Source organism: Rhipicephalus microplus, unplaced genomic scaffold (assembly GCF_043290135.1).
Source record: "Rhipicephalus microplus isolate Deutch F79 unplaced genomic scaffold, USDA_Rmic scaffold_16, whole genome shotgun sequence".
NCBI classification, from domain to species: domain Eukaryota; kingdom Metazoa; phylum Arthropoda; class Arachnida; order Ixodida; family Ixodidae; genus Rhipicephalus; species Rhipicephalus microplus.
The window spans coordinates 9,424,740-9,440,817 of record NW_027464589.1 but is presented as its reverse complement, the minus strand read 5'-3'; the positions used below and the strand labels follow the sequence as shown (position 1 = coordinate 9,440,817).

The 16,078-nt window shown below is 47.7% G+C and overlaps 1 protein-coding gene across 6 annotated transcripts in view; it reads right to left on the bottom strand.

Moving 5' to 3' along the window:
- Positions 1–16,078, bottom strand: part of LOC119166668 (uncharacterized) — a 142,710-nt gene that overhangs the window by 113,570 nt on the left and 13,062 nt on the right. For 2 of the 6 annotated variants that reach the window (XM_075883374.1, XM_075883375.1), the window contains exons 3-4: positions 15,927–16,022; positions 3,954–4,773 (exon numbers count right to left, since the gene is read on the bottom strand). The exons of 2 other annotated variants lie outside the window; for them this stretch is intronic. In XM_075883374.1, the coding sequence (XP_075739489.1) occupies positions 15,954–16,022 (69 nt within the window). In that variant the 3' untranslated portion in view covers positions 3,954–4,773; positions 15,927–15,953. Of the gene's footprint in view, positions 1–3,953; positions 16,023–16,078 lie in introns of those variants that run through there. 2 more of the 6 variants (XM_075883373.1, XM_075883377.1) reach the window with 2 other exon arrangements.

Sequence of the window (16,078 nt, the reverse complement as noted above, 5' to 3'; positions counted from 1 at the left end):
AGGATGAGTATGATCCATAAAGGAAAGGGGGACAAAGCTGGCATGAACAACTACCACCCTATAACAGTGACATCAATGAACAGGCTCGCGATGCAGATTATAAAGGAATGACTGCAGGCATGGATAGAGGGTGAGGGGGTGCTGGGGAAACTGCAGAATGGGTTTCGGAAACACAGGAGGTTGGAAGAGAACCTGTTCTCACTGACGCAGTGCATCGAAATAGCAGAAAAGGAACACAGGCGCCTGTGGCTAGCATTTTTGGATATCAAGGGAGCATACGATAGCGTGGTTCAAGAGGGCTTGTGGAGAATACTGGACACACTAGGTGTGGAAGGTGAAGTCACTAATCTTCTAAAGGATATCTATAATGGTAACACGGCAGTTATAAAGTGGGAAAACAGGTATCCAAGCCTACAGAAGTAAAACGGGGGCTTAGGCAGGGGTGTCCCTTGTCACCCTTATTATTCATGATGTGCCTACAAGGAATAGAGGCCAAATTAGAGGGATGTGGACTGGGCTTCAACTTCTCTTTAGTCAAACAAGGAACACTCATTGATCAGGCACTACCAGCATTAAAGTACGCAGATGATATAGTGCTAATAGCCGACAACAAGGAAGATTTGCAGAGATTGATGGACATCTGTGGCAATGAGGGAGATAGGTTAGATTTTAGATTCAGGAAGGAAAAATCAGCAGTCATGATTTTCAATGACAACGAAGGTAGTGAGCTTAGAATACAGGAGGTCACGCTAGAGATAACAGATAAATACAAATATCTGGGCGTATGGATAAGCAATGGGACCGAGTATCTGAGGGAACGCGAAATATACGTGACGACTAAAGGTAACAGGAATGCAGCAGTCATGAAAAATAGGGCACTGTGGAATTACAATAGGTATGATGTTGTGAGAGGAATATGGAAAGGGGTCATGGTTCCTGGGCTGACGTTCGGCAATGCGGTCTTGTGCATGAGATCAGAAGTTCAAGCAAGATTAGAAATTAAGCGACGTGGAATAGGTAAGCTTGCTTTAGGAGCTCACGGGAATACACCAAATCAGGGAGTACAAGGTGATATGGGATGGACATCATTTGAGGGCAGGGAAGCTAGCAGCAAGATAAAATTTGAGAAACGATTGAGAGAAATGGGGAAAGAGCGTTGGGCTAGGAAGGTTTTCAGCTACTTGTACATGAAGAATCTCGATACAAAATGGAGGAAGCGAACCAGGAAATTGACTGGTAAATACTTAGAAAACAGCAGGTGGCCAAACCAAAAAGAACTATCGGTTAAGAAGAAAGTGAAGGAAACCGAGACTGACATGTGGAGAATTGGCATGATCAAGAAGTCCGCACTAGATATCTATCGAACTTTTAAGCAGGAAATTGCCTAGAAAAGGGTCTATGATAATGTTCGGGGTAGTTCTCTACTGTTTGAGGCCAGGACGGGAGTATTGCGATTAAAGACATATCGGGTCAAATACGAAGCGGTGGACACGGTATGCAGTGCATGTTGAAAGTAGGAGGAAACTGTCGAACACTTGATACTGTTTTGTAAAGGGCTTTACCCCATAGTTCAGGATAATGGCACAGGGTTTTTCAAAGCACTGGGGTTTAGGGACAGGGAGAGCAAAATAGACTTTAAGCGGGTAGACTTAACTAGAAGGAGCTTATATGATTGGTGGCTAAAGTCAAGGCACGAGTGAAAATTAAACCCTTCACTGCAAAGTACGTCTTCAACTTCACTATTTAAAGGGGGAAAAAAAGATTAATCTAGTGTTTAGTTTACTAAGTATTACGACTAGGTGGCGTTAGCCGCTGCCCGATCTAAAGGGTACAGCCACATCGATCCATCCATTCATCCTTCCAGCACGACACAAATGTGTATACAGCTCGCGATCGCGCACAGCTGATCCCACAATCTATGTGCTCGCGCCCACCACAAGGACACCACAATCAGCACACGTTCAGCACAACACGAATGTGTATACAGCTTGCGATCGCGTACAGCTCATCCCACACACGCCCAGAGAACCTGAGGTTGCCTGATTCAGTGTTAACCAAAAGCCAAAGCATGCCACACGCAAAAAATAAAATATGCCCAGAAACCCGGATTTAATTCTGCTGAGAACCTCAGGTTGCCTGACCCACCGTTCTCCAAAAGCCATAGCTTTGTACAGATCCAAGCCAAGTTGGGTAAAAATAGCGTTTGCGCTATTTTTACCGGGTCGTAGCAGTCACTGCCATCATTCCCATGGTCGCTGAACGATCGATCGCGGCGCCAGAGTCCCCTCTAGTTACAATAATAGCGAAAGTTGGGCTAGTTGGTGGTTCATACTTTGGAAGTAAAAACTGTACAAAAATATAGACAAGGACAGAGGAAGAGACGAGCGTGGTGTCATCTCTTCCACTGTCCTTGTCTATATTTTTGCGCTGTTTTTACTTCCCAAGTAAACCCCTCTAGTTAATTTTGTGAAACTCTATGCCAGGAAATTCTAGTAGGTGCAAAGCTAGCAACCGCGCCTGCACGCAGATTCGCTGCTTCAGCAGAAGATGCTCTAATGTCATACCATAGAAACGGGAGATGAATGCAACTCGACCGCGCCCCTGTTTCGTACTGCTTTTTTTCCCTCTTCGTTTGCTCGCTGTGTCAGAGGTGTTCTCTGGTGTCAGCTGTGCGAACGTTGCTACAAGCAACAGCGTAGTGCAGCAGCACTGCTTGGTGTTGTCTTCTCTAGTGTTCTGTGTAATGCCTGCGCGCTGTGTAATCTTAGGTGTAAATGCGTAAAGATTACGCCGTAATGACAGCATGTGCGGGGTCATCGCGCACGCGCCTGCACAGCCGTATGCTTTGCTTGCGCATATTGCGATTGTGGGATGCCGGATCACATGAAAGATGAATTCTTTGTGGCCTTGGAGGAAGGAAGTCTGCGCCAGGCGTGGTGGCAAAGAATGTGAACCATTGATTGTGGACTCAGCCCACCAGTATGTTGCCTGACCCCAGAGGTATGTGAAAGTGTGTTGTAATTAAGCCTACATTGCCTGCTCGACTCGTACGATTATGTTCGGTTGCCGCGCAGAGTTGTGGTTCTTCGAAACCTTCCCCATGTCCTTAATATATGCAGACCACGATGCCGTGGTCTGTATCGCTTTGCATTGTAACAAATTAAAGTTTATTTTGCAGTGGACTTTCCAATTTTATGACACGTAACACTTGTGCGTACTGCCGAAAAAGCATGTTTGATTGTGACGGGTACAGCTGCGCAAAGAACAATTGGTGCCAGCAGTGTTTTTAAACTCTTCTGTTCGTTGCTTCCAAAATAACAAAGGATATATTTAGCGTAGGTGGTGAGAGGCGTTGTATGCACCACGATATGCTGATGCAGTCTAGACAAGCGAGAAAAAAAAAATGAAAAAGCTGAACCTCATTCGAAACAGTCTTCTATTTGTCTGTGTGTTTAAAAGTGGGTACAAACTAAAGCTTAGAAAAAAAAAGCATTTGTTGCTTGCAATACTACGTAGCCCGAGTACGGCATACATACTAGCAGAGTTGTTCAATAATACTAGGCGTCACTGTGCACTATGCAGGTAATGCATCATAGAAGTGTTGTGCATGTTTAGCAGTCTCGTCGTCTAATGCACCCATAGTTCATATGGATTAACTGTGCTTTATATGTTTAAGTGCACTTGCTCGAGAAAGCCAACTGCATTTTACTTTGCAACAGTGCATGAATGAAGGTAGAGATAATAAGTGTCAGCTGCAAAGAAAACTGGTACACTGCCAGCGCTCGCTACATCGGCATGTTAATACACTTGCGTGAAGATCCGACAGTCTGGTTACCGTGTACTCTAGCATCATGCCTTGGTGGGCTACATGCTAGTTAGCATGTCGTGCTTTCTCTCAATCCCTGGTTTTCTCGTGAAATTTTTTCCATCTTGAAAGTAAGACCACTTCTGGATTAGTTATTTTCATTATTTATTTAGAAATACCACAGGCCAATGCTTTGGCCCAAGCAGGAGGGGAATTATAACAAGTGATAAAACAAAGCAAAAGAAAATATATACATGCAAAAAAACCCTGTAACACGAAATGAACATAATGCGTAAAAAAGAAGCAGCAATCACCCATTGACATCACCGAAAATTCACAATTGAGTGAATTCACAATTCAGTTCAATTGAGGTAGTTTCCACACCATTGCCAACACAACTTTCTCGTTGCTGCGGTAGTGATAGGGGTGCAGTAGATTACCTGTACTTTATTAAGAAAGTGACCCACATTTACATTCATTGCGTTTGTTTTTGTGTTTATTGTATGCACATCACCACATAAAATTGAGCCAGTTGATTTAAATTCAACAAGAAAGAAGGTGAGTCATGTAGGCACAGACAACAAAAAAGAACAAGACAGTGAAAATGTGGCTGTCAACTGAAAAGGCACACTGTGTCCTTCTAGTGAGCAATCATTTCCAAAAAATGGAGGAGAGTTAACATTTTCTTATAGAAGGCCTCAGAGTTGTGCTAAACATTTTCTAGGCATTGCCTCTGCGCTTGAAAATCTTAGCTGGCAGTAGTCCCCTAGATAATCAAGACTGTTGCCAAACCTTCGGTCGAAGCATTTTAATGTTGTAGACTGTATTGCCACGTCGTACCTTAGGTCTTCAGTCATCAAATAGTGTGTGCATGATGTTAAAAGCCAGCCTTAATGCCCAGATTATACTTCTGTGCATCTATTCGGAGGATATTATTCCAGCAAGCCAGGTGAGCATTTCGAGGCAATCTGTAAAATTCATGTGCAAACAATCAGTGCGTCTCTAATGCATGTAATTTGGCATAAATGAATGAAATGTGCAAAAGAACGCACCCAGTGAAATTGATTGAGATCCATTGACCTATAAAAATTGCCGGAGTTGCCATTTAAGAGCACAGCACTACTTTCAGTTTTTTCGCTCAGTTAGGTGTTCAGTCGCACACTGCGCATTCATACTGTCAAACCGCACAAGGTGACGGCAATTATGCAGAAGAATTTTACTTCTGTCAAAGCAACAGTGGGCTCTTCACAGGAAGGACCCCTGATTGAATCAACTAACTACCTGTTGCCACCAATTAAAGAATTAGTTTAATCTTTAAGTAGTCATAACTAATGTCTTCAGTATTCTACAATGTTTTCTACTGCAGAAAGAGTGATCAGGAAGGCAGCAATTAAATATTACATTTCTCCAACTTTAAAGCGCTTTCAGAAACTTTTCTTGAAGCACCTTGATCACCATGTTGATTGGGTGGTGCCACCAAATTTGGAGGCCCTAAAATGCCTTTTGTAGGCTTTTCCTCTGTACGCAAGGACACTCAGCACAAAGTGTTGAACTTTGCAAATGTTTAGAGCATATCTTAATTCACTTCCAAAGTGTGTCTAAATGTTCATTCTTGTGGTTGAAAACCCTCGCTGGTGCGACTGTCACTGACGTCACTGTGTAGGAAGTGTAACAAAAAATTTTAGTGACGCGACACCACATTATGGTAACATGCAATGAATAGTGACTGACCAATAACTCTGTTGCACCAGGCAACCAATAGGCTAACATACTAATTTTTTTCAGTGTGTTGGCAAAGTAGCCAAACTTGCTAGCATTTTGGAAAGTGCTTCGCATCGTCATGCAAACATTTGAAGGCAACATTAGATTGAGACCAGGTTGGTGGAGCCACTTTGAATCACTAAGATTTATTGGGGCAGCACAGAACTGTTGTTGCAGATATCTGGCACATTCTAATAGGGCTTGCAACTATCCACCAAACCAGAGAAAAGTGAATCTGGCCTTAAAACACGGTTATCCAGATTTAAAGAAACTGTAATTCTGCTTATCCGATTTGAATGAACGTGCATCCGGTTATTCGAATATTCAGAAACGAATATTTAGTCTCGCTAAGAGCTTATTCGAAATTTAAGTGCTATTGGATATGCACTGACACAACGTGTGCAGCTCGTTCATTCATTACTAATGTAATCACTAATGGCCCATGCAAAGACTTCCTGTTTCTCAGCTGTGCATGCACTTTCGCACCCTGCGGATATTCATATTGTTACGTTAAAGTAGAAGGGTGTTTATTAATGGTGTCGGTACCTGCACCAGTTCACATCTTCCTCCTTTCCTCCTCTCTCGGCTCATACCCGTTGCATTTCCCGGCTCCCAGACCAAGCCTGCTGGGCGAGTATGAATTACTTGGTTTAAGGTGGAACCCTAAGCCAAGTGAGCGACATGTACCAGCTGGGTTCGATTTGACCAATGGCCAGCTGATGTAAGCCGTGCTATCATGTATGTCAAATCACTCAAGCAATCAACAATGACGAATGGGGCACTGTACTGGGATAAAAATTTCTCGCATAGGCCTCATTTACGTTGTGGCATCCACAAATACACAAAGTCTCCTTTGCAGTGTGTGACAGACTGATGGCGGCTGTCATAGCTTTCTTTCGATCGGTGTTTCAAAGCCACAGTACGAAGACCGGCAATACGTCGAGTTTCTTCGGTTAGGCAGAGTGTCTTGGAGACAGAGTAGTTGCTATGGAAGTCAAATGGTAGAACAGTATCGATGCAGCTTAACAGGGAACCTGTGCAAAGGAGGTAAAAAGGACTGTAATTGGTTGTCTCGTGTTTGGCCGTGTTATACGCATAGGTAATGAATTGGAGAATGTCATCCCAGTCGTTGTGGTCAGATGATACGTACATGGCCAACATGTTAGTCAGAGTTCTGCTTGTACGTTCTACCAGCCCATTCGTCTGAAGGTGATAAGGGGATGAATGGCGGAACTGCAAATTGCACAGACGAACTAGGTCTTCGACGGCGTCCGTAACGAACTGACGACCATGATCACTCTGGGAGGGCCATGCCTAAGAATGATGAATCTAAGCAAAAACATGGCCACGCACGCTGCTGTCGAGGATGGTATTGCCGCAGTTTTTGCATAACGAGTCAAATGGTCGACGCATACTATCACTCATAGATTGTTGTTAGAGGAGCGTGGAAATGGGCCCAAAATATTGATGCGAACTTGATCAAATGGTAGATGAGGAGGTGGCAGTGGATGGAGAAGACCTGGCGGAGGAGTTGTAGGCCGCTTGTAGCGTTGGCATTGTTCGCAACTTGCGACACAGTGCTTGACTGTGTCCCGCATTCTGGGCCACTAAAAGTGCTCTTGTGTCCTAATCAAAGTTCTGATGAACTCCAGATGACCAGCTGTCATCGTTGTCGTGCATGGTTTTCGCTTTCAGTATGTCGAATTGTAAACTCTGTGGTACGACTAGAAGAAAGCGTGCGCCTTTAGCCGAATAATTTGTCTTGTATAGAAGGCCGTCACGGACACAAAAGCAGATGGGGGGCTCGAAGAGGCGACAAGTAATGGCTCCAAGCTAATATCAGCCTCTTGTTTTTTTTTTTGAAAGTAATTAAGTCTGGGAATATGAAAGAAATGGAGGCAAAACAGTCGTCAAATCTGTCTTCACATTCAGTCGTCTTCAGGGGAAAGCGGGAGAGACAGTCGGCAACTGCGTGGCCGTACTCCTGAAGTCGTACTCCTGAAATTCAAGAGCCCAACGCACCAGTCAATTAGTCGGTTCAAGAAGATCCACCAGCCAGGATAAAGCGTGATAGTCAGTAACGATAGTGAACGGATCTCCATAGATATACGGTTGAAATTTGGGTACCGCAAGAACTGCCAAGCATTCTTGTTCTGTTACGGTATAGTTGCACTCAGCTTTGCTGAAAGAGTGACTGGCAAAAGCCACTACGTGCTCAGCTCCTGGATGACGCTACACAAGTACAGCACCGATGCCACTAGCATCAGCGTGCACTTCTGTTGGCAAGGACGCATCGAAGTGACGCAGTATGAGCCCCAACGTTAGCAGAAACTTTAGCTGGTGGAAAGCATCGTCGCAAGCTAAAGTCCAGTTGAAAGGGATGTCATTTTGAAGAAGACATGTTAGGGGATTCATTATGTCGGTGAACCTCGAAACGAAACGATGAAAATATGAGCATAGGCCCAAGAAGCTCCTCAATTCCGCACCGGTTTTGGTGATTCGAAAGAGCTGACGGCCTCGATTTTTCATGGGTCTGGCCTTACTCCATTTTCGTCAATGGCATGTCCAAGTATTAATGTCTCCGTTTCACTAAACCGACATTTTTCAGAGTTTAGGATCAAGCCGGCCTGTTGTATAGAATCCAAAACAAGACTGAGACGTCTGATGTGCTCGTTCAGTGTGGTGCCGAAAATCACCACATCATTTAGGTAGCACAAACAAATTTCCCATTTAAATCCTCGAAGTATTGTGTCCATAAATCATTTGAACAATGGCGGTGCATTACAAAGACCGAACGGCATAAGTAGTAGTAGTAATAATAGACTTTTATTCAGCCACAATTTATAGGCCAAGCATTTCGACCGCCTGTGTGACCAGTCGACGCTGTTCTTCTTCCCCTTCGGCGCCGATCCAGTCGAGCCAGGAGGTGATGGAAAGGGATGGGGGAGGGTAATAGCTGGATTGCTGAGCAGTTGGGCAGTAAAACAGGCAGTGTGACAGGTCAGCGTATGGGGAGGGGCGATTAGGACAGCAGGGGTTAGACCTATATTTATAAAGGAAAAGGCGAGAGGGGGTTATCGGGCAGTTCATTTGAATGTGCCGTAGAGTTCGAGCCTCGAGCGCAGTGAGTGATGGATGAGGGGAAGGGTAAAGACGCTTGTCGAGCCGGAGCTGGAGATATACGTCCTTGATAGTGTGACGCAAGGAGATCTGCCCATCGTTATTCGCGGAGCTCTCGCTGTCTTCCGAAGGTGTGGGCCAGGGAATGAACGGTGCCCGGTGCAATATATCGCGGGCAAGCTCACGAGCGAGCTCATTGCCGTTATGACCCGAATGCCCAGGAACCCAGTGGAGGAAGACAGTGGAGGGTTGAAGAGCAGAGGCCGCTCGCTCGACCTCCAGTTGAAGAGCAGGGGGCAACGTGTTGTTCTGTATGTGACGGATGGGGGCGTGAGAGTCTGAGTAAATCGTGTACTCGGGGAGAGAAGGGAGGGAGGAAAATGACTGCATGGCGTGGACCATGGAAAGGACCTCGAGCGAAAGTACATTTGGCGGGTGTAAGTATGGCCCACTGGCGTGCGTGTCAGGTGCCGAAAGGTTTGGATGGTAGGTAATGTAGCCACACGAGCCCCGAGGCGCCATGTATGAGGCATCCGTGTAGGCAACTCCCTGTGTAGAGAGAGGAGGAGAATGATGCTGTGCTGCCGCATGACGCCGGCCGGCGTGAAGAACGGGAGTGATATTGGATGGGAGGGGAAGGATGCGAAGGTTAGAAGCAGCGGTGCTCGCGGCAGAAGGCAAGGTGGGAACGGAAACGGGAATGTGAGGGATACCGGCTTGGGCTAATAGCCATTGGCCTTGACGAGGGAGAGAAAGACGGGCAATCTGAGAGTCGTGGTGCAGAGAAATAAGAGAACGTAATGAATGGAAGAGGCCTGTGGCAAAGAGCTTAGTGGTAGAGGTAGTGGCAGGGAGGTTTAGAGCTGCCTTGTAGAGGCCTAATAGAGCTCTTTCGAGTGTGTTGAGTTGCGTTTGGGTGAAATGAACGTAGGGTACAAAGTACAACAACTTGTTGAGGGCAAGCGCATGTGCAACCCGGCACACATGAGCCTCGTGGAGCCCCGACTGTTGAGTGACAACACGTCGCAGGAGGTGGGTCACCGAAAGGCAAGTCCTTACAGCGTGATGTAGGGTCTGCGCGTTCTTTGTCGCATGCAAAGGGAAGCCAAGAACTTTGCATTGCTGAACAGTGGAGATGAGAGAGCTAGAAAGATGTAGGAAGATGAGGGTATTGTGGGAGCGCTGGTACGCAGACCGGTTTAGCAAAACTAATTCACATTTCTCCGGTGCAGGGGACAGGCGAGCAGTAGCGAGAAAAGAAGCGATAAGGTCCAGGCCACGTTGCAAAGTATCCTGCACGTGGCCGGGACATCCAGACGTGCACCAGAGAGTGATGTCGTCTGCATAAAAAATATGGTGGAGGTCAGGTATTCGGGACAGTTGGGAGGCAAGGAAGGTCATAGCCATATTAAATAGAGTAGGACATAGTACGGCACCTTGAGGAGTGCCGCGGGGGAGGGAGTGTGGGTTAGACAAATGAGTATCGACTCTAAAGCGAGCAACTCAATTGGAAAGAAATGATCGGATGTAAGAATACATGCGGGAGCCGCATGACAGGGAGGAGAGCTGAGCGAGTATGTGGTCATGACTCACGCCATCGAATGCCTTCCGTACATCGACGGTTACGAGCGCATGAATCTGACTACGAGAAGGTGAAAGAAAAGTATGCTGAAGAACAAAAAACATGTCCTGCGCACAAACGTGGCGTCGGAAGCCAAAAAGAAGAGGGAAAAACTCTTTCGCCTTAATAAAATCAGACAGTCGAGTCAAGGCCATTCGCTCAAGAGTCTTGCCAATGCATGACGTCAAAGAGATAGGGCGAAGGTTAGAGAGAGATGGAGGTTTGCCCGGCTTCGGAATCATGCAAATTAGAGAGGATGTCCAAGAGCTTGGAGTACAGCCGCTGTTCCATGCTTCGTTGAATGTGTGTAAGAGAAATTCCTTCGCGTTGTCGGGGAGATTACGTAGTGTAGTATATTGTTACCACATGTGTAATTTAGGTATGTGCACCTGTGTAGCGGGGAACATGGTGGTAGCAGAAGAAGAGGACGTTCGGTTCGTGGCAAGAGCTCGCTGCTTCGCGTTCACTGCGGTATACCGTCGAGTCGACCGTTACGTCTGCTTCGAATAAACCCCTCGTAGGCGTAACAGAGTGGTGGAGGTGCTGGGTACGACACGTCGACGTACCACGGAGCCACAGCTGTTCGGAGTTCGCCGGAGCCGTCGTCTTGCCGGTCTGCCGCCGACAACAGTCGTCATGACCCAGAGCGAAGGTCAGGAATCAACCGCCTCAACTTCGCGTCAATCTACACTGACTACACCTCGGCATCACTACATGGAACCCCGCCCGTTCGCGGGAATGGCAGGAGAAGATGTGGACGCGTGGTTAACGCACTACAAAAGGGTGAGCCGGTACAATCACTGGAACTCTATCGATCAGCTGGAAAACGTCGCGCTGTTTCTCACGGACACTGCACTGATGTGGTATGAAAACCACGAAGAGTCCTTGACAACATGGGCTCTTTTTGCTTAAGAACTCAAGAAGTGTTTTGGTGACTCCGACTCAAAAAAGAAAAGCGCGGAGCGGACTCTTGCTGGAAGAGCCCAGACTCCTGGAGAAACCTGCACTGCTTATATAGAGGACGTCCTTAAGCTTTGCAAGATTATAAACCCGCAGATGTCCGAAGAAGACAGGGTCGGACACCTATTGAAAGGCATAGCGGAAGACGTTTACAATTTTCTGATAGGCAGGGATGACCTCACCTCTGCCTCCGACGTCCAACGCCAATGCCGCACGTTTGAAAAATTGAAGACTCGTCGCATCGCCCCGAAATTTGGTAGGCTGGCAAATGTGACAACGGTTGCCAGCGTCGACGTGAGCCCGCCCACCGACCTTGCGGCTACTATTCGGGCAATTGTGCGTGAAGAGCTGCAGCGACAAGGTGGTAGGGTCGACGAAACCATTCCTCATCCACCTACCAATCCACCCTACTACACGGCGGCACCATCAGCTACTTTGCCACCATCGGTATGTGTGGCAGACATCAGCGAAATTGGAAATCCGAGGCCACGTCGTGACTCATTCACGGCCGACCAGCGATATGGCCAACGCCTTCGGCACGGCCCCGCCACACAGAGGTGGGCAGCCCCCGCTCAGCAAGCTCGTCACCGACCCTTCACAGCTGAGCGGTCTCAGGATTGGTTCAGCGAGCGTCCTCTACCAGTCTGCTACAACTGTGGCTTCGAAGGACACATTGCCAGGTATTGCAACTACCGGCAGCCGCCAAGGTACGACCGATCGCCGAGATTTAACCGTTCAGGCCTTACCCGAGCACCGACATTCCCGGGAAGCGCGTCTTACGAGATCCAAGGACCGCTACGAAACCAATCTCCGGCCTCTGACCGCAGTGTGACACCACCACCTGCCCCTCGTGCCAACCGATCACCGTCTCCTCGGCGCCGCCACTCCTCGCCTCTTACGGAAAACTAGCCGGCGCGGCCGTTGGAGGTGAGGTCGCCGGACATTCTTCGATTTCAACAGATATACCTCCGTTAGCTTCCATGCTTAGAAATAAGGTTCGAGTGCTTATCGATGGTGTACCGACGATGGCGTTGGTGGACACAGGTGCAAGCGTGTCAGTGATGAGTTTAGTTTTCACCCGCCTTCTTGGACGAAAGGTTATGTTTCGTTGGGATCGTCCTGATACGTTTCGTGGAGTGAGCGGAGAGGTGTTACAACCTGTTGTTGTCTGCACTGTGACTGTTAGTTTGGCATGCCAGAACTTTGTCGCGGAGTTTGCTGTTCTCCCTCATACTACGCACGACGTCATTCTGGGACTCGATTTCTTGAAGCTATGTGGGGCTACTGTTGATTGCCGCACAGGACAAATTACAGTAGATTCTGATATCCCAGTTTCGTTTATGGAAAACTCGCCCTCTCAAGAAAGTGCTCTTTGCGTGTCTGTGGACACAACTGTGCCGCCATTGTCTGCAAAATGTGTCCCTGTTGCCTGTTCACCTGCAAGCGAGAAAACATTTGACGCAACTGTGGAGCCCGTGCATCTCAGTTGCATAAAGAAGACAGTTTTAATACCCTACTGTACATTATCGGTTGCGCAAGGGCATACTGGTTTATGGGCGATTAACTGCTCTAATGAACCTACAGTGCTGCCGAAGGGTCTGAAACTTGCAGAGATTCGTGAACACCAAGTATTGTCGCTTGCCACCCTCGCAGAAAGCAATGATTCTCCGGATAAGACCCGTTGCGATAATCTGCACGCCAGGGACGCCACCATTATGGCTATGATTGATAAGTCACTCAGCACCAAGGAACGTAATGAACTGGCGAGTATTCTGCGCAAACATGCTGGTATTTTTGATTTCGCACAGCAAGATTCACCGTCATTCCCTGCTTCTCGTATAAAGCACCGAATCGACACGACATCTCACACACCTCTCCGACAGAAACCATATCGTGTATCACCTTCCGAACGCGCAGTGATCAATGAACAGGTTTGCGAGATGCTCAAGCAAAATGTAATTCAAGAATCATGTAGTCCGTGGGCCGCTCCAGTAATTCTAGTGAAGAAGAAAGATGGGACATGGCGATTTTGTGTTGATTACCGCCGTCTCAACGCCATCACTAAAAAAGACGTATACCCACTCCCGCGGATTGATGATGCTATCGACTGTCTATCATCGGCCTCTTACTTTTCGTCTGTGGATCTGAGGTCAGGCTACTGGCAGATTCCAATGCACGAGGAAGACAAGGAGAAGACGGCATTTGTTACAACAGACGGACTATTTGAATTCAATGTGATGCCGTTCGGACTCTGCAACGCGCCCGCAACTTTTGAGCGATTTATGGACAACATTCTACGTGGATTGAAGTGGGAAGTGTGTATGTGTTACTTGAACGACGTTGTAATTTTTGGGCGCACCTTTTGTGAGCACAACACACGCCTTGGTCTCGTACTGGACTGTCTAAGCAAAGCACGCTTGGTGCTGAACTCAAAGAAATGTCGTTTTGGAGAGCGCCAAACACTCGTCCTTGGACACTTAGTAAACAAAGAAGGCATAAGACCGGATCCCGCCAAGACGGCCGCAGTGGAGGCATTTAAGCAGCCAAGCTCGCTGAAAGAACTGCAAAGCTTTTTGGGGCTTTGTTCATACTTTCGCCGATTCATTCCTGGCTTTGCCAATATCGCATACCCGCTCACGTGTCTGCTTCAGAAAGGTGCGCAGTTTGACTGGACCCCGGAATGCGAGTCTGCTTTTTCGGAGTTGAAGTTTCTTTTGACGTCCCATCCGATTCTTCGCCACTTCAATCCTCTCGCTCCCACTGAGATTCACACAGACGCCAGTGGTATTGGTGTAGGTGCTGTCCTGGTTCAACGCTTGGATAATCAAGAACACGTCGTAGCGTATGCAAGTCGCTCGCTCAGCAAGTCCGAGCGTAACTACACTGTCACAGAGCAAGAATGCCTTGCAGTAGTCTTTGCAGTGCAGCGCTTCCGGTCCTACCTGTACGGACGCCCCTTTACCGTCGTGACAGACCATCATTCTCTCTGCTGGTTGGTCAACCTGCGTGACCCATCTGGTCGGCTGGCGCGCTGGGCACTTCGTCTACAAGAATATGACTTCACGGTTTCCTATAAAAGCGGCCGACGTCACGCTGACGCAGATTGTCTTTCGCGACTGCCGCTTCCAACGATTGAATGTGACGCGGACACCTTCGATACCTACATTGCATCACTCGACCACCCATTTCCCGATAACAAGACCTTTAAGGATGAGCAACAAAGGGACAGCACCGTACAACAGCTTCTTGCGACCAAACCAAAATCATCGCCTACGAGCTTCTGCATCCGAGACGGGCTAGTGTACAAAAAGAGCTACACCAACACCGGCTCACGATATCTTCTGGTTGTTCCGAAGAGTCTTCGCGTTTATGTTTTGCAGGCTATGCATGATGACCCAACATCCGGTCATCTAGGCACAGCGAAAACTCTGTGCCGTCTTCAAGAAAGATTCTACTGGCCCAAAATGCGCCAGACGACGGAACAATACGTGTCTAGCTGTAACGAGTGTCAACGTCATAAGCGCCCAACAAGTGCTCCTTTAGGGCGATTACATCCGGTGCCGCCCCCTAGAGCTCCATTCGAACAAGTCGGGATTGACCTCCTTGGACCCTTTCCCTGGTCGTCTGATGGAAATCGCTGGATAGTCGTTTGCACCGACCATTTAACACGGTACTGCGAGACAGCTGCCATACCATCGGCAACTGCAGCCGATGTGTCTTCCTTCATGCTACGTTTTGTAATTCTTCGACATGGACCTCCCAAAATCGTAATCAGTGACTGTGGCCGACAATTCACAGCAGACGTGATGGAAGAGATGCTTTGTGTCTGTGCTTCAAGGTTTCGGCACTCTACGCCATACCATCCCCAAACGAACGGTCTAACTGAACGAACGAACAGAACTCTCTCGAACATGCTGTCTATGTATGTTGCATCCGATCACAAGGACTGGGACAGTATTCTACCCTTTATCACATATGCATTCAACACCGCTCATCATGAAACTACCGGCTACAGTCCTTTCTTTCTTCTATATGCTCGACCACCTCGTCATACCCTGAATACCATCTTCCCGTGTTTGGACCACCGTGATCCCTGCATATCTGAGATCATCTGTCGGGCAGAAGAAGCTAGACGCCTTGCTTATTTGCGCACTCTTGCTTCGCAAGATCGCTCGAAGGCACATTTTGACCGCCGACGCCGACACGTGACGTACAATCGCGGCGACCTAGTGTTGCTGTGGACACCAACTAGAAAACGCGGTTTGAGCGAGAAACTGCTAGCGCACTATGCGGGACCTTATCTTGTTGCAGACCGTATCAGTGATTTAGTTTACCGCATAGCGCGTCTCCATTCAAACGGCCGACGGTCTGCAAAAACTGAACTTGTCCATGTTGCACGTTTGAAGCGCTTTATTCCTCGAGAGACTGTTTGACTCGCCCAGTGGGCTTCGTCTGCGCGGAGGGAAGTGTTACCACATGTGTAATTTAGGTATGTGCACCTGTGTAGCGGGGAACATGGTGGTAGCAGAAGAAGAAGACGTTCGGTTCGTGGCAAGAGCTCGCTGCTTCGCGTTCACTGCGGTATACCGTCGAGTCGACCGTTACGTCTGCTTCGAATAAACCCCTCGTAGGCGTAACAATATGTTATCTCATCCTCACCGGGTGCCAAGCGGGTAGATTGAGTGGCTAAGGCAGCTTCCAGCTCCCTGAGCGTGAATGGGTGGTCCAGGTTTGGGTTAGCTTCGCCACAGTAATCTGGGTAGGAAGGTGTGAGGGGGGGTGGGAGATACAGAGATTTTAAATTTTCAAAC